At 47.8% G+C, this 21,433-nt stretch overlaps 1 protein-coding gene across 1 annotated transcript in view; it reads left to right on the plus strand.

Moving 5' to 3' along the window:
- Positions 1 to 8,896: 8,896 nt before the first annotated feature.
- Positions 8,897 to 21,433, plus strand: part of LOC144755954 (serine/threonine-protein kinase 17A-like) — a 140,110-nt gene continuing 127,573 nt past the window's right edge. The window contains exon 1 of the mRNA XM_078645379.1: positions 8,897 to 9,527. Coding sequence (XP_078501505.1) covers positions 9,430 to 9,527 — 98 coding nt within the window. The 5' untranslated portion in view covers positions 8,897 to 9,429. The remainder of the gene's footprint in view (positions 9,528 to 21,433) is intronic.

Genomic DNA, 21,433 nt, shown 5'->3' on the forward strand with positions numbered 1-21,433 from the left:
AAGCCATGTCTTTCCTGGACCGGAAACAAGCATCCTCGGACAGGTTTCTGGCTAATCAGCCGTCATCAGCCAGGCTAGCTTGAATCCAGTGGCAAATTGAGCAAGGGACCCACGTCTGGGCATAACCTGCCAACTTAGGGCGAAAAAAGCAAAGCCAAAGGGGATGATGGACGGAGTGTTGAACATTGCAAGCATTACACTCCCAGTCAACTGATCTGGGTTTAATCCATCATCATTCTTTAGCTCACTCCGCCACCCCAGTTCAGACTCGGCCATATGCAAATCAGTCTGACCCTGTGCCTCATGGGAACAGTCCAGCCCGAACTGCCAAGCCATGTTTTCCCTGGACCGGAAACAAGCATCCTGGGACCGGTTTCTGGCTAATCAGCCATCATCAGCCAGGCTAGCTTAAATCCAGTGGCAAAGTGAGCAAGGGACCCACGTCTGGGCATACCCTGCCAACTTAGGGCGAACAAAGCAAAACCAAAGGGGATAATGGACAGAGTGTTGAACATTGCAAGCCCTCACCCCCAGTCAACTGATCTGGGTTTAATCCATTATCATTCTTTAGCTCACTCCGCCACCCCAGTTCAGACATGGCCATATGCAAATCAGTCTGACCCTGTGCCTCATGGGAACAGTACAGCCCAAACTGCCAAGCCATGTCTTTCCTGGACCGGAAACAAGCATCCTCGGACCGGTTTCTGGCTAATCAGTCGTCATCAGCCAGGCTAGCTTGAATCCAGTGGCAAATTGAGCAAGGGACCCACGTCTGGGCATAACCTGCCAACTTAGGGCGAAGAAAGCAAAACCAAAGGGGATGATGGACGGAGTGTTGAATATTGCAAGCACTCATCCATCATCATTCTTTAGCTCACTCCGCCACCCCAGTTCAGACATGGCCATATGCAAATCAGTCTGACCCTGTGCCTCATGGGAACAGTATAGCCCGAACTGCCAAGCCATGTCTTTCCTGGACTGGAAACAAGTATCCTGGAACTGGTTTCTGGCTAATCAGCCGTCATCAGCCAGGCTAGCTTGAATCCAGTGGCAAAGTGAGCAAGGGACCCACGTCTGGGCATACCCTGCCAACTTAGGGCGAAGAAAGCAAAACCAAAGGGGATGATGGACGGAGTGTTGAACATTGCAAGCACCCACCCCCAGTCAACTGATCTGGGTTTAATCCATCATCATTCTTTAGCACACTCTGCCATCCAAGTTCAGAAATGGCCATATGCAAATCAGTCTGACCCTATGCCTCATGGGAACAGTCCAGCCCGAACTGCCAAGCCATATCTTCCCTGGACCGGAAACAAGCATCCTGGGACTGGTTTCTGGATAACCAGCCGTCATCAGCCACGCTAGCTTGAATCCTGTGGCAAAGTGAGCAAGGGACCCATGTCTGGGCATACCCTGCCAACTTAGGGCAAACAAAGAAAAACCAAAGGCGATGATGGACGGAGTGTTGAAAATTGCAAGCACTCACCCCCAGTCAACTGATCTAGGTTTAATCCATCTTCATTCTTTAGCTCACTCCGCCACCCCAGTACAGACATGGCCATATGCAAATCAGTTTGACACTGTGCCTCATGGGAACAGTCTAGCCCGAACTGCCAAGCCATGTCTTTCCTGGACCGGAAACAAGCATTCTAGGACTGGTTTCTAGCTAATCAGCCGTCATCAGCCAGGCAAGCTTGTATCCTGTGGCAAAGTGAGCAAGGGACCCAAGTCTGGGCATACCCTGCCAACTTAGGGCGAGCAAAGCAAAACCGAATGGGATGATGGACGGAGTGTTGAACATTGTAAGCACTCACCCCAGTCAACTGATCAGGGTTTAATCCATCATCATTCTTTAGCTAGGAGGCAGACACACTGCTAAGCAGTCACGCAGCTGAAGACCTGGGACTGGTGACATTCGCCAGGAGAGTACAGGCCAACCAGACGCAGGAGCTACTCAGCCAGTTCGGACACCTATTCAAAGGACTAGGGTGCAAGAAGAGGGCCCCAATCTGGCTACATATAGAGCCGACCGTCCCGCCAACAGCACTAAGACACAGAAGGATCCCATTCCACCTACAGCCACTAGTGGAAGAAGAGCTGCAAAAGCTCAAAGACAAAGGAGTCATAGAAAAGGCGTCTGGGCCAACACCATGGGTGTCACCCATGATGATCGCTGAGAAGCAGCGCCAACCAGGAAAAATCTGACTCTGTAGTGACATGCGCCTCCCCAACAAGGCCATCCAACGTGACCGCCACATAACACCAACTATGGATGACATTGTGGCTGATTTGAACGGATCCAGATGGTTTCCTAAGCTAGAGCTGGATGCAGGGTATCATCAGCCAGCCCTTGCCAAGGACACTCGCTACATTACCACCTTCAGCACACACCTGGGACTCCGAAGATACAAGCGGCTGAACTTCGGCATATCATCGGCCGCAGAGATATTCCAAAATGCTGTCACAGAGATCCTGGTTGGGCTACCTGGTGTACTATACGTGAGTGACGATATCCTCATTCACTCACAAACGGCGGAAGAACACCACCAGCATGTGAGAGCTACGCTGAAGAAACTCCTAGATCACAGAGTCACCCTACACAGAGAAAAGTGCCTGCTATTTCAGCAGTATATAGAATTCTTCGTCTACAATTTCACACAAGAAGGCATCCAGGTGGACCCTCGGAAGACTGTAGCTATCAAAAACGCATCTGCTCCTCTCACCGTGGCCGAAGTTCGCAGCTTCCTGGTATTGGCCACGTATTGTGGACGTTTCATCCCGGATCTAGCCACCATCGCAGAGCCACTCCGAAACCTCACCAGAGCGGATGCGTTGTGGCAGTGGGGCCCCGCTGAAGAAACAGCGGGTTTTTTTTTTTGAGTTTTATATAGCGCAAACTAGACCCGAACCGAATCAGGTATCAGAGCGCTTTACATAGCACCAGTTACGTTACATGAGGACACACTTTCATTTTTTTAGGCACGGGGAGATTAAGTGATTTGCCCAGAATCACAGGAGGTCGTTACCGAGACTCGAACCCAGATCCCCAGGTCCGAGGTCGAGCGCCTTAGCCGTTAGGCCAACTCCTCTCCCGTTCCAAGCCATCAAGGGTGCTCTCCTCGACTACACCACGCTGGTGTACTTCAACCCCGCCAAAAGGACAGAAATTCTTGTAGACGCCAGCCCAGTAGGCTTCGGAGCCGTCCTCACTCAAGAACAGGAGCCTGGACAATGGGCCGCTCTAGCATATGCCAGCAAAGCCCTGTCATCAACAGAGAAGCGGTACGCTCAGATTGAAAGGGAAGCCCTAGCTGGGCCTGCAGACACTTTCACCTGTATATATGCAGACACCCCTTCACCGTTGTCACGGATCATCAGCCCCTGGTGCCGCTATTCAAGGGATCAGCCCCCACCCACCACCATTCATCAAGCAGTGGGCTATTGGGCTCCAGCACTACGACATGGAGGTAACCTACCGGCCCGGCGCCAAGAACCCGGACGACTTCCTGTCAAGGCACCCAGACCCATCCACACAAAAGGAGTCACAGGGGGAAACAAGGTAAGACTGCCCCCCACTCAAAACATTATAATCAAAAAAGGGCCTCACCTCTATCACACCTACACCTAACAGGAAAGACAATCCAAGGGTTTTCAGTCATTTTCTCAATTCCCCTGAGTGTGATGACTTACACTACTCTGATTTGTGACGGTGTGTTACTCTCTTCTCTAAAAAACAACATCAATCAGGCTAAGTTCCACCTTCATTAACAAAAATTGTGAGGGAAGAGAGAAAGTACCTCACGGTAGCGACACCCAAGGGGGTTGCTGGCTGATGATTGCCAGTTTACCCACTTATCATCATCGGCCACTCTCTCTCTTTGTGTGTAGGAAAGAAGAAAGAAAGATATGTGCTCTCCCTTTGAACAAAAATATAGTGAGAAGATAATAATGAGCACAGCAACCGTGCTTGCTATTCAATCTGTGTGCTCATAGAACCCCTGTGAGAACCAGTGAACATAATTCTCACCTCTAAAACCCGGTAGAGATTGCTGGCCAACCAGTTTTATTCCAAGCTGCAAGCCCTCCCGATTAAAAATGGTTACCAATACACCATAGTCGCTTCAACATTGCCAACATGATTCGTTGCTACAATTTCTCGCAACTTCATCAGGGCTAGTAGGGGTTCAATGCTCTCAATCTTCATTCTAAAATTCTCCCAAAACCTGTGATGATGTTAAAAACAAGGGCCAAGAGTGAGTATCCATCTGCCTTCCTCAAAGGCATACTCGAAACCACAGTTTGTTAAAGCACACAGTTTGCTCAGATTCCAACACATATTTATTTATTATCTGACGGTTACGGAGTCACCGGGTACCTGCAACCGTCAATGAAATGGACCCCGTATCTTTTGATTACGTGTCCGCGAAAAGGCTATTCAATATCTAGCCCCCTGCGGAAATAAAACAAACCATCAACACCAGCATAAGATATTTGCTTCAATTGCTGTTATCAATATTCCCAAACATGTCACCCTCACCATGAAGTATACACTCGTATAAGCCTTTTAGTCTCAGATATCATTTATAGCATTGGTATTGTCACTCAATCTTACTCCTGGTTCTCAAAAACCGTGCTCCGTGAGCTCTTTGTGCACTTCGAGCAACCACACGGCATTCTCCGCAATTCCTGCTATCTATGCCTGCCCCTCACTCTCGCGCCACACACCTGTGTGTCCATCGGACACCCACCTCCTTACCCGTGCCGAGTCCCACCGGTGTGTATGAAGCTCCGACGCTGAGCTCATACTGCCGTGAGACTTTACACAATTCCTAGCCATGCCCTGACATCGCGTCGGCTACCAGCGTCAGCACGCTCTTGTTACTTCAGTGGCGGCCATCTTAGAACAGGACAAACTGCACCACGCTGCTGAATAAAGTTTTCAACTGTACTGTGGTCCCTTCATATTCCAAAGTAACGCAAGCCTGCACTACTGTCACTATATATATTCCAAACTACAATTTCTCGCGGCAGTGTTACAATTTCTTGGATCAAACTGCTGCTCTATTGCCGAAAAGAACTGAGTTGGTGGAAGGTCAGAGCAGAGCTCATTACGAACTACAATTTCTCGCGGCAGTATTAGAATTTCTTGGATAAAACTGCTGCTCTATTGCAGAGTAAGAGCAGAGCTCATTCGCTGTGTATTTTTTATGAAGACTACTTAGCACCACCACTAATCCAGCCAACTACAACATCATTCTCACGTCATCATAGAGAGTATGTCTGGACATTGCTTCACACCTCCACTTATATAATTTTCTTCTGTCGTCCAGATATCAAAATTGATGGACCGAACACACTAATCCTAGTAATATTCCACATCCACCAATGAATACATCACCATCTCGTCTGCCAAGATCATGATGCCCGTTGACATAAGTACAAAGTAGGAGAGGGATAAATATGTTATGCCAACTCTCATGGGTATATGCTAACCTCAAACCTAGACTAGAAGTTACACCCACAGTTATGCCCAATAGTCTGTGTTCTCTGTAGTATAGTTTGGACGTTCCCCAAATAACCAGTCCTCCATATGATTACCAAATAGTCTAGATGTAGAAATCACTGTCTACTGATGGCTATGGGGTTAAGTGAGAATAGGAAGTGGATACTCTACTTCTCCTACACGTGATACTATTCTCATGCACAAACCTGCCCTTCTCAACGTTGGTTGACCTTATTCCATTCAATGGACTCATTCAATCCCTCCCAATCCGCTCGTTCGGAAAAGATCCATTTAGCCTCTTTTCTTGCTAATATCGTTTCGAGGTTATGTGTTTCACCCACCACCTTCTCAAGGACAGTCCATCTCAGATCCCTCAGATCATGTCCCTTTTCAGTAAAGTGTTGCACTAAGCTTGTTGTTAATTTATTCGCCTTGATTGTGCTTAAATGTTCTTGTATGCACACCTTTACTTTACGTAAGGTTAGACCAATGTAATACAATTCGCAGCTACAGGTCAACCTATAAATCACATTTGACGTATTACAATTGCTGAACCTGTTTAAAAAACAGGTTCTACCATCATGTAATGTTACACTCTTGGTTACTTATGTAAGACTGCAAACTGAGCACCCTCCACACGGATGGTGACCCGCTGGAAGGGGATTCAATTGTGGCGTCACTGGTGTACGGGTATGGACCAATTTATCCTTGAGGTTAGAGGCTCTTTTAAACGCAAAGTTTGGCAATGGCATTTTACTAGTAGCGGTATCTAAAATGGACTGGTGCTTTCTTATAATTTCTCTCATTTTAGTTGACATGGGATCAAAAGTGGCTACCACTGGTAAACAGGCTTTCCTCTCCTTGATGTTTCTTTCCAGTAAAGCTTCACATGGAGTGCTAAGTGCTCGCTTGCGGGCCTGCTTCATGACCTTCATAGGGTATTCCCTCTCCCTCAGTTTCGTTACTAGCTCTTCAGACTGTTCCACCCAGACCCGACAGGGGAAGAAAGTGAAGAACCAAACACTGATGCCACTGGAGCTCACCTAAACATGATCTCGGCACTCACGTGCCCTAGAGCGTTGCTCCTCGAAGAAGTAGCCACAGCAGCCAGTCATAACCAAAGTCCGGGATGCTGTCCAAGGAGGACAGTGGCGTCATTTCTTATAATCTGCAAACTCCTGGTCAAGCCCTGAAAAGGAAAGCTTGAAGCACATGTGGAGAGTCGTAAATGAACTAAGCCTTACCCAGGAAGGCATCCTCCTCAGAGGACCACGCATTGTCATCCCAGCATCCCTTCAAATCGCAACACAACTCGCCCATGGAGGGCACCAAGGAGTGGGAAAAATGAAGGCCTGCCGAGGGAAAAGATCTGGTTCCCAGGGATGGATGCCTGCGTAGTGGAGACAGTCCGGAAATGTCCATCCTGCCAAGTGACGAGTGGGCCTGAAAGACCCGCACCTATTGTCATGGAGGAACACGGGCGGAACCCTTGGGAGAAAGGTGAGCGTGGACTTTGGAAGCTTCTCTGATGGCCGGGTCACGCTGGCTCTCATTGACAGCTACTCAAAATACCCTGTGGTAAAAGTCTTAAATTCAACAGCTTTCCTACAGGTTGGCCCCGCTCTAGAAAAGATACTCGCCATGTTCAGATGTCCTGAACGAGATCCTACATCACCATGGCATCTAGCACTGACGGATCACCCCACCATGGCCCCAGGCCAATGGGGAGATTGAACGTTTCATGAGGACAATCAGCAAGACTATTCGTATTGCAGTGGCGCAGCAAAGTGACCCCCGAGCAACAACTGCAGAGATTCCTACGGGAATACAGACGCACCCCTCACAGCTCAACGCGTCAAACCCCCTTGGCGCTAATGTTAATTAACACCCACCGGGGTGGACTCCCCACTGCTCTGGGATGATCCCCCTCTCCATTTGACAAAGAGGGTGCCCTCAGGAGGAGAGAGAGACACAACAACACAGCTAGCCAGGCCCGAGGGGCAATTTCACGTCAGCTACATCAAGGAGACACCGTCATCATGAAAGACCAGAGTCCCGGAGGGAAATTCCGGACCCGGTACGAGCATGGGCACTGGACAGTGATCGATAGAAAAGGGACCATGGTGACTTTTGAAAAAGAAGGAGAAACTGTGACCCGCAACATCTCGTGGTTCAAACAAGTGGACTGGCCCGTTCTTCCAACTGACATCACTGACCACGCGGAAGAGCCCGAGGCCAGCCAGGGAGATCCCCACGGAGCTGAAGACCACCATCCAGGGCCAACTCCATAGCCGGCGAGTCCGGAGGCCACCCCTGAAGCTTCTAGCCCGCCTCTGGTACCCAGCACCCCGGTCCCTGCCCCAAGCATCAGCTGGGGCCCATCCAGGTATTCCCTGAGGGAGAATCCCCCACAGTGGCGTAACGAAAAGTGAGGGGGCCTCCCTGTACGTTACTTAGGGGGGGCCCCCTCCGGGCTCAATCAGGAGCTCTCCCAGCCAGAGTTCAGTGCCGTGGAGGCCCCTTGGAGCTAGGGGCCCCCCTGCACCGCGTGGGCTGCGGGGGCCTGTGTTACGCCCCTGATCCCCCACAAGCACTCGCCTGAGAGACTTTGCCTGTCCAGTAAGTGAGCTGTGAGACTTTTGAGATCCAGTAAAGGACTGAGTTAAGATGAAATGTGACAGTCAGCGCGCTAGTGGTTGTTGCTGGCGCGCGCCGGAAGGCCACAGCCCCTGCGCTCATGCTGGCCGGCGCGAGTATAAATAAAGATGGACAGAGCTACACAGGCCTAACTTATACACGGTGTTTGAGTGTCTTTATTGACGCACGCGGCGAGCGACGGGAGGGCGCCGCCCCCCGCCCCTCGCCCCTGATCATCACAGTAGAGCTGTGACAGGCAAGCTTCAGAAAGAGGGGAGCGGTAAAGGTGCTGTGGAAACAGGGGGTAATGATAACATTTGCCCTAATGTTGATTTTAAAGGTAAACTTTGAATAAACATATCCAATCCAGACATTTCATTTTTTAAACCATTGTTTTCTAATGTGCAAGGCATATTTCATTTCACTGAAACAAAGACCACAACTCCCAGATTCCACTAGTTTGTGACTCAATATCTTACAACCAGAAAACTGGCGCCCCGCTGGCATACAAACCGATAATCCGAAACATATCGAATCTGTCTTTTTTTTTTTTTTTTTGCTGCGTAATGTCCCTGAGATGAATTCCAAAATATTGCAAACCAAGAACAAGTTCTGACTAAAATTATGCATATTATGTAATCCTCTCCATGCAGGAGTCTGAGAAAATGTTTCCAATTTGAGCTGGATCTGTCGGAGGCTGCGCTTTCCGCGGCGTCCAGAGGTGGCGCTGTGTCCCCGGTCGCCCAGCGAGTCTCCGTCGGCAGCTGATGTCACACGCTCAGCAGGGCAGGCAGACGGCACAGCCCCCTTATTGCCAGATCCTGGAGAGAGAGGCAGAGAGCGAGTAGCCAACAAACGAAAAGAGACTTTCTTGGACCTGGACGACGGGACAGAACCTGCTTCGTCCCCCAGCAGAATCCCGTCCTAGCCCTCGCTCCCGTCTGAAGCAACCACAGCATTCCACTGCCGTGCATTTTTCTGCAGCACCAGTTGCGCGGTCTTGCCCGGGCTGCAGAGGCGAGCCCCGTGCACGGCGGACCTCAGCCGGAGCAGAGCTTTGCACACTGGCCAGTTCACTTTTGCCCTGGAAAGAGCGTGTCCCGCTGGGCAGTCAGGGGGGCGCTGCTGGCAGTTTTTCCATGAAGTGCCTGGGAGTACCTTGTTGGATCTGGGTTAAAGAGACCTGATCCGGACCTCACTTTTTTTCTCTTTCTGGAAGAGTTTTTGAACTTTTGTATTTTTATTTATTCACTTACCGACCGGAGAAGTCACCACCGCTGTTGGCTGCCATGATGAACAGGAGCACCATGGTGTCCAGTACTCAGACCGGGATACGGACGGACCCCTTCTCCAACAACTACACCCTGGTGGGCCGGGAGCTGGGCAGGTGAGGAGGGGGGTGGGGTTTGCAAGGGCATTGATACAGTTCCTACGTTTACGGAAGGGGGGAGGGGGCAAAACTACAAGTACCAGAATGCAAAGTTGTATAAGATGCTCAGACAGGCTTCAATGTCATGTAGTCATTGTTCTCAGGTGCGATAACACACTCGATATAATTGGATCCATCTGAGAATATACTGATCTGTTAAATGCAAGTCCCGGACTGGAATCTGGTATCATGCAGACAAGTTGGGTAACAGGCTAGCGTGGAAGCCCGGAGGGTCTCTCGAGGCGCTTGTTCAGAAAACCATGTTGTCAGAATGAGAAAGTCGGCTGGCAGACTTCCCCTCTTCCCCCCTCTTGTTTTACTCCCTCGGGCCATGTACTCGCGTGAAGGTGTTATTTTTCTTAATTTTTTCATGTCCTGTAGCTGGTGATATAGCCCAGAAACGTAATTCATCACATGCAGAAACGTTCTGTCAGCTCCGCTTTACCTCTGGCGTCGGTAAAACGTGTTCCCTTGACTTGGGTTGTAGTAACGTGGTTATTTGTAGCGCTGTGAAGCGCTACGATTAGGTCTGCAAGCGCTATGGGAAAAGGGCGAATAATGTCAAAATGCATCCCCGAACCCGAAAAGATGTCAGCAAACCCAGCAACATTCTGGTGATAGAGATGCAGGTAGGACTGGATATGAACCCCACATCCCGTGGCACATTTACGGCAGCCTGGGAGTGGAACTGGTGGACGAGTGAGCCGCAGACCTAGCCTGCGTAGTTACTACAGAGAAAGAAGTGTACAGACTCGAAGAGCTCACATGCCCTTGCCTGCAGAGCACACGTTGCCTGCACAGCACACACTGCCTATATAAGAGTTCTCAACAGGCGAGTCGCTCTCAGACCCCCTCTATGTGGCATTGGAGTGGACGTGTCTGTGGAAAGAAAACCGGCGTGCCACCCCTTTGAAGATGGGCTCTCCCAAAGTGGAGGGGGGGCATCCTTTATGGAAAGGAGCGATACGGGGTACCAAGATCGCCGACACACGCTTTTTGAGTGACATTTGAGACGCCTGATATTGTACTTACACTGGGTGAAGATAGACCTTGCAATTTGTTCAGCTTGCATTATGAGACCAGAAGGGCCCCGCCTTGGGGAGGGGGGGCTTCCTGATTGCTTGGTGGTCTCCGCGGCTGTCAAGTGGTACCATATCGTATATGACACCCTCGGTCGGGTATGAGAAGCCAATAGCACGTTGCATAGTGGGAATTATTTAGGCCGCACGTACACATTTAAATCGAAGCTACAGAATGCAACATCTGTTGGCGAGACTGATTGAGGGCTCTTTTCATGGTAGAAAGCATTCATGCTCTAAACCTGATGTTTTGACACGTTTCCCTGAAATAGAACAAAATGATGTCGTTGTAAAAATGCTGCCGACTTGCTCCGCGTCCTGTGCTTTTCATCTCGCAGAAAGCGCTTGGAGGAGATCCGTTTGAAGTGTGCGCTGTAGAAGTGAGTGAGTTATTTTCCTTTTCTCCCCTGTGGAGTTACCACCTGCTGTGCCACATTCTTGGATTATCAGCACCGCCCCTTAGAATAAATGCCACGGATGTCGGCGGCTTTTATCTCCCATCAAAAGATGTGTTATCTGGACAGCACGACTTGCCCCCAGCGGTGGTTCCCTGGAAACCACCCAAGTGGAGGGGTGGAAGTATGTTGGGATTCGGGGCTGGGGCAGAATACACTTAACACTTCACCTGGAGGCACCACTGCATAATATATTGGGTTGAGGACATGTGCTCCCACATGGGACGTCGATTCACACGTCATGTGCTACCTTTAGACTCGTCAATTTGTACTAGAAAGTACATTAAGTAGTGGTGGGCGAGCCACTGCCCCCCGCAGGGCCACTTTAACATGGTTCGGGTTACCTGCTGAGGAAGCTGTGAGCCCTTTTAATTAGCCATGTGATGGCATTAAGGTTTACCAGATGACTCCAGGTCACCGCCAGTCCTGTACTTTTATTGACAACCTGTTGCATTCTGGGGGTTGTAGTCGGTTCATTTCTACTGAAATAAAACAGCCGAGGACCACGACCTGTATAAGGAAAGCCCAGAACTGCTGTCGCTGATCACACGAAGTCACCTTTAATCTTCGACCAGTCTCCAATATCCTCCTTTTAAAGAATGGTTTAAACATTGGCTGCCTCTGGTATCTGGCGAGGAGATGCAGCAGGTTGGCATGGGCCTGGGAACCCACCTCTCGTCATGAAAATGGCGATGCCCCCTCTGGCCTCGGGCATTGGAGGCCAAGCTCACTGATGCAGGTCAAACCCTGAGAATCCATGTGCAAGAGGTAGGACTGGCCCTTGGAAGCCGGGGTCAAGAGTGCAGCCCAAGCCCTCAGAATGCACGCACACCATTCTGGACTGGCCTATTGCTTCAATAGTCGCTGGTGCAATCCGAGCCACGTGAGTCTGTGTGCACGAGGTTGGACTGGACTGGCCATTGGAAGCCTTGGTCACGGTGCAGTTCGAGCCACCCGGGCCTATGTGCACGAGGATGTCATGTGATTTGTAAAGCGCGTGGCTACTCCAAGGAGTGCCACAGCGATGAGCAGAAAGATGCCAGGCCTGGAGTGTACAGGAATACAATCAAAGGCATTTGTATCCATGTGCACGAGTTTGTCAAGGTCATTGGGAGTCGTGCACGAGGGTAGCCTAAATCATGTGCCCGAGGTTAGCCTGATGACCATTGGAAGACGTGCATGGATACAATCCAAGCCCTGTGAAGCTAGGCCACCTTTACCCTGGAACATATAGAAATATTGACTTCACACATGCAGACTGACGAGCCATGTGCACGAGAAGCTGGGCCACGTGGACGCATGCGCAGGAGGACAGGCAAGGGCGAGCGAATCCATGCATAGCAAGGCATTTCACTCATACTGATCTATGATCCAGTCTTTACGAGGACACATAGGCGATATTATTGCATGTTCAGCATAGTTTGTTTTTACGCCAAGCGGAGGAAACAGCAGCACTGTAAATATGTGTATAATTGCTTCCTCATGCTGCACAGCAACCTAGCACCCGTCACGTGACCCTGTCAGCCACTCCTCGCTTTTAGCAAACAGTCTCCGGGGCTCGCGGTTTTCCATTCACATGCAAAGTTCTGCTTACTGCTCCGCCTGAGGTCACAGCTGCAGGAGGTCACACATGACCTGGAGGACGCGCAGTAGCTGTGCACAATCCCTGCAGATGTTTGTACGTTGAACTAATTAGGCCGTCGGCAGGTTACTGCTCTTGGATTTGTTGGGGTGCTGGCTTGGGTGAGGGGCGCCAGGGACACACCTTTTCCTCCCCTGGTGTAGAGCTTAAAATGCAGGGACTTACTCCTGCACCCCTGTACAGTGCAGCCCCCTTTAGCAGTATTCAATATTTAACTAAAAGTTTTAGCAAGAGAGTACTGGCTCACATGAACGGCCCTGAGCACGGGGAGCTGGGCCCAGATATTCGTCGGGCGCAGCAGGAAGCCTCCTGAGTTAATAATATGCAAACAGCAGCTCTTCCAATTGTCTCGACTGGGTGCCTTTTAAAGACATTATAATCATCCCTTAGGGCACTTCCTCGTAATTGTTCGCTCCCCATCAACCCCCTGCCCTCCCCTATCTTCCTCACACCTCCTGCCGTCACACCCCAAAGCCCCCCACCGGCTTCCACAACAAACGCCAATGTTTCCTTCACCCAGGACCTGTCCCGGTCAATCCGATTTAAGGCTGGCCCTGCTGGCTCAGTAGCACACAGGTTCTCCGGGGTAATGTGCACCTGTATCCCGTGTTTCTGCACCTGTATCCCGTGTTTCTGCACCTGTATCCCGTGTTTCCCTTGTATAATGCATCACAGGAGGGAACTGATTTCAAGGGGCAAGAAAACACAAATGAAGAGGAACCAAGAAGCGCCCCAGATCTGGGGCTAGTATCTCCCAGCTTATTCTCCAGTGACAGTAAACAAGTAAAGCAGCTTTACTGGACTGGTGAGTAGCTCTAGGTCTCAAGTCACCTTCAACCACTCCTGGCATTGTAAGCAACTTAAATTTTTGTAGTATTCTGAGTTTAGTGTTTATGTTACTGCACTTCTCTGCATCTAGCTACTCAGCCAGTGTGAGTGTTCCAGGTTAGAATGTGAGTGTGATTGACATGGATGGAATGCTTTTGTGACTGGTATGAGGGTTGGCAGTTGGAGTATGGGCTGAGTAAGCCTTGCCTCGGCTACATCTCTTAATGTATATATGGACTTAAATACTACAATTTTGTCTTGGGGGTTGTAGTTTTCTGTTGCCCGCGTTGTATGTACGTGCCTACAATTCCCAGCATGCAAAGAGCGGTGGAAATGGAATTGGAATCCAGAGCTTGCTGAAAGTGTCACACATCACACGAGGTAGGCTACCAACCTTAAGTCAAGAGGTCAGTCCAGCACTGATACCTGTTTTTGAACAAACATCCACGCAGACTGCGGCAACTCGGTGGCTTCGGGCCCAGCATTCCACGTGCTGCTAGCAGCGGAGCCTGGAAATGATTTAGGATTCGGCCCAGAATAGCAGAGAGTGTTATTTTCTCATTTCAGCGGCTCACCACACAATGTGGCTGCATTCCTGGAACAATGGCCAGATTTGACTCGCATGCCGCGGAGAACCTGCCAACTCCTGTCCAGCGAAACCTCCACTTGGCAGCTCTTTCCTTCCCCCCCTTTTCCAGAGGCTGGGCCCAGTCTGAGGCTCAGAACCCGAATCCCAGTGTCTGCTCAGAGGCCGGATGTGCCCTCTGGGAACTGTGTGTGTATGTTTGAAATTTGGCTGGACTCACTCTTAAGCATTCACGGCGGACAATTGTCATCATGGGGCCTATAAGGGAATATATGATGTCAGTTTTATGTTGAGTGGGTTTCATCTACCGTGGTCTTCCTGCAGCAGAGCCATGCCACATGTACAGGACATACGTTTTCATACAATTACTCTGTGGTAGGGTACTTATTTACACAGGGATGAACCTAATTACGTTGCTGGAGAGAGAACCAGTGATGTAGCAGTGTCTTGAACTATGAGGCCTGCTATTGGCTGCCTTCGAAAGTCTCCTGTGGACTCCACCTCTCCGGTCTGTCCTCCCAGTGAAGCACCTAGCGACGACCACACATTAAGCAGGCATAATCTATAGCGCATGCGTGTGGCTTATTTTGTCGTTTTTAGTACCCACAAGCAACTTTGATCTGTTTGTCTAGCGCTGCCCACCGACTTAGCCCTTTCTAAGGCGCTGAGTCGAGGGAAGTTGGAAACGTGATCAACTAGGGCGCGAGCCGCGGTTTACATCTAAGCTGATTATTTGTTGAGGTGGCCTTTTTTTGCATCCAAATACTGTTTGGCAAGCCAATCATGTACCGAGACTTGCAGGAGCAAGCGTGAAAATGCAAAATTAGAGGAGCTTTTAAAACGTAACGTAAGAAAGTTTGAGATTTCTGGAAGAGTCATGTTCTGCTATTGCACAAGCCCTTGTTTGTGCAAACTTCTACCTCGTTATGTACCCTCTAGAACTTTGAGGTCAACCAATCAAGACCTAGTGTGCCAGCCAAACAGAGCTCGATGGGGCGGCAAATCCTCCTCCCATCAAGCTGCAAAATTGTGGAATACATTGCCCCCCCCTGTTGCGCGCACAAAAATCTAAAATGAGCTTTAGAAAGTCCTGGCTCTTCACCCAGTCCTAATTCTGCCCCATTTTGCTTCTTAGTACTCTCAGCGCCAAGACGCCGCGGCATTCGTGCGCTTTATAAGAATTTCAGTCAGTCAGTTTGCTCCGTTACATACCGCCTTCGATGATCCAGAAATGAAATGGATTTCGTATCTTTCTTTCCTGTTTTCTTCTTAGCTCTTTTGATTTTGTCCAGGGCCCCCTCTTAATTGGTGAATGAAAGGTGGGTGTGTGTTTCTTTTCCTACTGCGCCTTGCTTACGGATTCCTCCCCCTCGGGCAGCTGGACAGGTGTCTGTGATGGCTCCCTCCTTTGATGCCGGGACAGGTTTTTCAAGTCCTCTGTGGTACCAAGTTGGAACCGTGGGAGAAGCGGAGATGAAACAGCTCTCAGTCATTAAGTGTCTTTTGACCTCCCACCTCCCGCGTGTAACAGAACTGGAGCTAAACCAGGTGTGTCCGTGCTTTCTTCTATCCTGTGCTTCGGTGCGTTGTCTGTCTCGGGGAGTAGCGTTGCGATTGGAACCAGTTTTCTGAGTGTGTAGTGCAAGAGCCAACAACTCTCCACAGGAGTGCACCAGCTTCTACTTATAGTGAGTGGGCTGGCTTGTGAGAAAGAGACCAGGCTCGCTGGATAATTGGAAAACCCCCTGAAAGGCTGGCAGGGCCGTTGTGCCCCATCCCCTGTTCTGCTGTGCCATCCTGTCGGGATATCTACCCAGGGCAGCTGTATCTCTGTGCCATGCGGATTTTTGCCTTCCTCTGTGTGATCTGGAGTTGGTAGGGTTGATAGTGGAATCAGGCGGGGTTTTAAGATGTGGAGCGAGTGTTGTTGCTTGGTTCTGGAGCTTGGCTGATGTTGCAGTATCTCATTCGTTACCTGGTGAGGTGGCAGACAGTAGAAGGTGGGCGCCATAGCGGAGGACTAGATGTGCCGCACTGCCACTACTCCCTCTTTATTACAACACATACGTAAAAAGAAGGCCAAGGATTATTTTGACAGATTGGGTATTAGTCACAGGACCACTTCCATATACAATCCAAATGCGAATGGTACGGTCGAACGCTTTAACTGTGTCCTTCTGAATATCACCAACTAGCTGTGTGTGGCAATCCCAGTTAGGAAGTCCAACTGGAGCATACGCTGTGGGGCTAATGTGCATCTAAGAATGAAGCAGCAGGGCTTTTGCCTCTTGCGTTAATGAGGAGTAGAAATCCTGGAACAAAATATAATCCTGGTTGGCTGTTTGAAGGCAATGTGCAGCATTGACCTGTGGAGGGAGTGTATGAGAGGATTGGGATGGCTCAACTTGAGAATAAGTCGTAGTGTGCCCAGAAGCATGATACTAAATGTAGTATTACAGCTGTTGGTCAGTGGGTAAAGTCGAGGAGAGGTCATCTCATTCGTCCATTTATAAGTAATTGAAGTTTAGAAGAATGCAGTACGCCTTCATGATGGGAGAGTGTGGAATTTATTTTATTTATTTATTTATTTATTCAAAGTTTTATATAGCGCGAACAAGATCCTTACAGATATCAGAGCGTTTCACAAAGACAGGGCGGGGGCAGTAGGAGTGAACAGAGATAGTGGGAGCAGTATAATAGTCACTAGCATGGTAAGATAATAATAACATACATAAGACATATCAATATACAATCAGGTAAACAAGTAATATAAGACGGCACAAGTCATTGATCCCACTCCAGAGGTGTTCAGGTACACCTTGGGTGTGTGGATGGCTGATACCAATGTCCTAGTATAGAGAGAACACTGAGTGAGGGCATCGGGAGAGTGACTGAGTAAGCCAAAGTGTATCCTATATTGGTCGGTAGTGTTCCCACCAGGTAGAAGTATAGTGCCAAAGGACAGGGTGAGCAGTGAAACAAAGCAATGCAGAGTCTCTGATCCGGCCCCTAAAAGGTTCAGGAGATCTTGGCCAGAAGGATGGCTTTCACCTCTTTCTTGAAGAGTGCAGTGGAGGAGATAAGCCTGGTTTCAGGAGGGAGCGCATTCCAGATCCTGGGTGCCATTCCTGAGAAGGTATTAGAAAGCAACTACGGGTGGGCTGTGATCAGCAAGGCTGAGCCAAATTATCAAAGAACAAAAATATGGTGCCAGTGCTGATGTGAATAATTTAAACAAACAATGTACTAACCAGAACCTGAACAGAAAATTCAAGAACGGGAATTGCTACTTAATAGCTTTTTATTTCAATTTTTTAAGAAAAATAGATTTCTGTTTTTTTCAAACGATCAAAAAAAGCATATTCAAAAAGGAAGGACACGTACAAATAGGAAAACTAAATATTTGTCTTCAAACATTTGCTATTACACCCATATCACAGGCATTCAACAAACTTTCACACCATTCAGGGAAAGGACTGTAGAAACATACATTATAGTCTTAAAAATATATACATTTGCAATTTCTACTTCACAAAAGAACATAAAGCCACACACTGCGAACACAGTATTATAATAATAAACAGAACAACTTTTTTCAAATGTACATTCGTCTCAAATAATTTTTAACTTTCAATGATTCTTCGTAATGTACAGACGGGATGGAAAAATTAATTAGATGACCAAGCCGTTTTCGCAGGTATATTGTGGCAAGGAGCCTACGCGTTTCGAATCCCAATTGTTCTCTTAGGATTCTCTTCAGGGCCTCGAATAATATCTAAACAGGGCACAACCAAGGATCAAACACAAAAAATATAAATTAATAAATCATGAATACTAGGTGACAACCAAGACAACAAATAAGCAGATTAGGATTTGCCTTTGAATCATATTTTAAGTTTAGACCAACTATCAAGAAACCTAACCAGGCTACCCAACCCACACACTCTGTGGCTTACCAATAAGTGAAATACGCCAAGATGGTGGAGGAGGGTCGTGAGTTGGAAGCAGGGAAACCGTATCTACAAGGTGAAGGAAACTGTCTCAATTGTGTTTATTCAGATGATTGAGTGTAAACTAAGAGCCACCAACACGTTGGTAATACTTACCTTTGTAGGATGTTATGTTGTTTACGATATTCACGTTCAAGACCAGGACGGCGGGTGGATGCGGTCCGGGTGCAGCTGTCTGTTAATTTCAAAATGAAAATATGGTGGTTTTTTAGTTATTATTATTCGGGCATGCCTTTAAGATTCGAAAGACGTGACTGAACACTTTTTTGTTTAGTGCCTTAACTTGGTCTTCTCTTTTCTTTTGTATTGTGAGCAAATGGCAGAGAAGGACACCTTTGCATACTCAGAAGACCACATCAGGAACCTCCTCAGTGACCCTCCCATATTCGCGTCGGTTACCTTAAGTGAGACTGCGACATCATCTAACGAGGCTGAAAAGTTGCTTCGCTTAAAAAAGAAACAGATTAGGACAGACCTCCACGGACACTTCCTGTTACAACATCTCAAGGAAGGTACGATCCCAGGTGGGTTACAGATTAAAAATATACCAGTCATCTTCACAGAGGACCCTATCTTCAAAAAAGGTTTTTCATTCATAGAAACTAAATGCAGCAGAGACCTTATGGTCTTAACGGTCGAGACTGCTGTTAGAATTTCAAAGGAAGAACTTGCAGAAATTGCCAAATTAGAAGCTGAGATCAGCACTAACCCTACCATAGCTGATGCTAAAACATTGCTAGAGAAGGTAGCGAAAGAGATACAAGAATTTAAAGATTACACTATAACACAGAAAAGTAATCAATTTGAGAAAGATAAAAAAAAGCTTTACACTGGAGAATATATATCCGTATCTCCAAGTGGACTTTTATTCGAAAGCAGAATCACGACGCTTTCTCCCCGATAACCAAGGGAGGTCTAGAAAACAGTTCATTTCTTTCTCAGATACATCGTCGTCAGGGACAGATAGTGACACTAGTGGCAATTACAACCGCCCTAGCCGGAATAAAAATTGGAACGCCAATCAACAACAACAGGGTCAATCTTCTAACCCTCATTTTTTAGGGAGAGGCCAGACGTGCCCGAGAGGCAGGGCGAGATATACAATTCCATGGGAAATGAAAACACGACGCCAGCACTACAAAAATTAAAAGCGTCGCCCATCTTCAATCTGTCAAAGAAGGTACTTACACGAGAAGAAGAGGACATCTTGGCAAAAGGTCTATCTTTTGTACCTTCAAAAAGAACCGACTTTGTGAAAATGAAGTCTGAGTTCATTGAATTTTGCAGAAAATTACGGCTCACTCTATTTTTTAGTGATAGTTCCATACAAAGACCGGCGGAAGTAACTGGCTTGAGAAATAGATCTACTTTCTGCCCCCCTGCGAATAAAATTCCGAAAGAACTTGTGACTTTCGAAAGAAGTGTCCTTTCTGCTATTTCAGCCATGGAAAAACAAAGAAAGTTTGTGAAATTCAATACCACCACACAGCAGATGACTGCATCAAACAACTTAAAGAATGACACCTCGGTAATAGTTAAACAGGCCGATAAAGGCGGTGCCATAGTAATATGGGACACCGACAATTATACCACCGAAGTAATGAGGCAGCTAGATGATTTTAACTGCTACCGCAAGATAGGTAAAGACCCCACTACAGATCTTCAAAACGAACTGTTTAATATAATACAGGAAGGATTTGACCAAGGATTTGTTGGTCCCAAAGAGCTGGAATACTTAAAGATTAAGTATCCCAAAATCCCTATGTTCTACGTATTGCCCAAAATCCATAAAGATCAGAACCATCCGCCAGGCAGGCCCATCGTGGCAGGATGTGGCTCTCTGCTTGAGCCGATTGCCAAATACGTGGACTGTTTCTTAAAGGAATTTATGGGTCAGGTGAGATCCTACCTACAAGACACCACAGACTTCATAAACAAATTGGCTAACATCAACTACCGTGAACACAGTGATATTTTAGTCACCTTAGACGTGACATCGCTGTATACACAGATCCCTCAGGACGAAGCGGTAGCGGTCCTGTCACACTTCTTAGACCAAAGATCACGTCCAGTGCAAGTACCAACTGAATTCTTGGTACAACTTGCATCATTTGCCCTCAAGAGAAACTATTTTTGTTTCAATGGAGAATTTTACTATCAAACCAAAGGGGTAGCGATGGGCTGCCCCTTTGCGCCGGAGCTGGCAGTGCTCTTCATGTCTATGTATGAGGATGCTTACATACATTCTAACAACCCGTTCCATCAATATATCGGAGCTTGGCTCCGATTTATTGATGATGTGTTCATGATATGGACAGGAGATGATGACACTTTAACAGCCTTCCATCAATGGCTAAATTCTAGGACTGCTGATATAAAGTTCAGCTTAACCCAGTCTACCAGCAGAATCTCATTCCTCGATGTTGAGGTTTTCCCAAAAGAAGGCAAGTTGGCTACCACATTATTTGTAAAATCAACTGACCGTAATAAATCTCTATTGTTCAATAGCAACCACCCCAGAAGCCTCAAAGAAAGTCTTCCTTACGGGCAGTTCCTGCGGGTCCGCCGGAACTGCACGTTTAAGGAAGACTTTAACCATCATGCTGACAATTTGATACCAAAGTTATGCGATAGGGGTTATCCCAAAAAGCTAGTTAAAAACTGCATGAAGAGAGCTCGGTGGACACCACGGGAAGCATTACTAGAACGTAAAGAAAAAACTAATGTGAAGCGACAAGTATGTGTCACTACCTTTTGCCCTAATGCAAACCAGCTAAAACGGGTCATCGGACAAAATTGGCATCTAGTCAAGAACTTAGATGAGAGCCTTAGAGATCTACCCTTGTTTGCCTTTAAAAAGGAAAACAATATTGCCAATCACATTGTCCGTGCAGCTATGCCTGCTCCGAGACCGCCCACATTGCGTCAAATGATGCGACTGCCGCCCATAACTGGACATCACAAATGTGGAACTTGCCTTTGTTGCGAATCCACGGTTGAAGGTTCCCTATTCCAGCATAATGGGATCTACTGGAAACACAACACGTTCAGTAATTGTAAGTCTAAGTGTGTGGTCTATGGCATTATATGTCCTTGCCAACAACTGTACATAGGAAAAACCAGTCAAGAAGTGCGTCAACGCATTTCCCAACACAAATCAAGACTTAAGAAAAAAGTAGAAAACGCCCCATTGGTCCAACATTGGACAAAAATGCAACATGCAATTAGTGATCTCAAATGGACTGTGATTTCAAGAATCGAGAA

Source organism: Lissotriton helveticus, chromosome 5_1 (assembly GCF_964261635.1).
Source record: "Lissotriton helveticus chromosome 5_1, aLisHel1.1, whole genome shotgun sequence".
NCBI classification, from domain to species: Eukaryota; Metazoa; Chordata; class Amphibia; order Caudata; family Salamandridae; genus Lissotriton; species Lissotriton helveticus.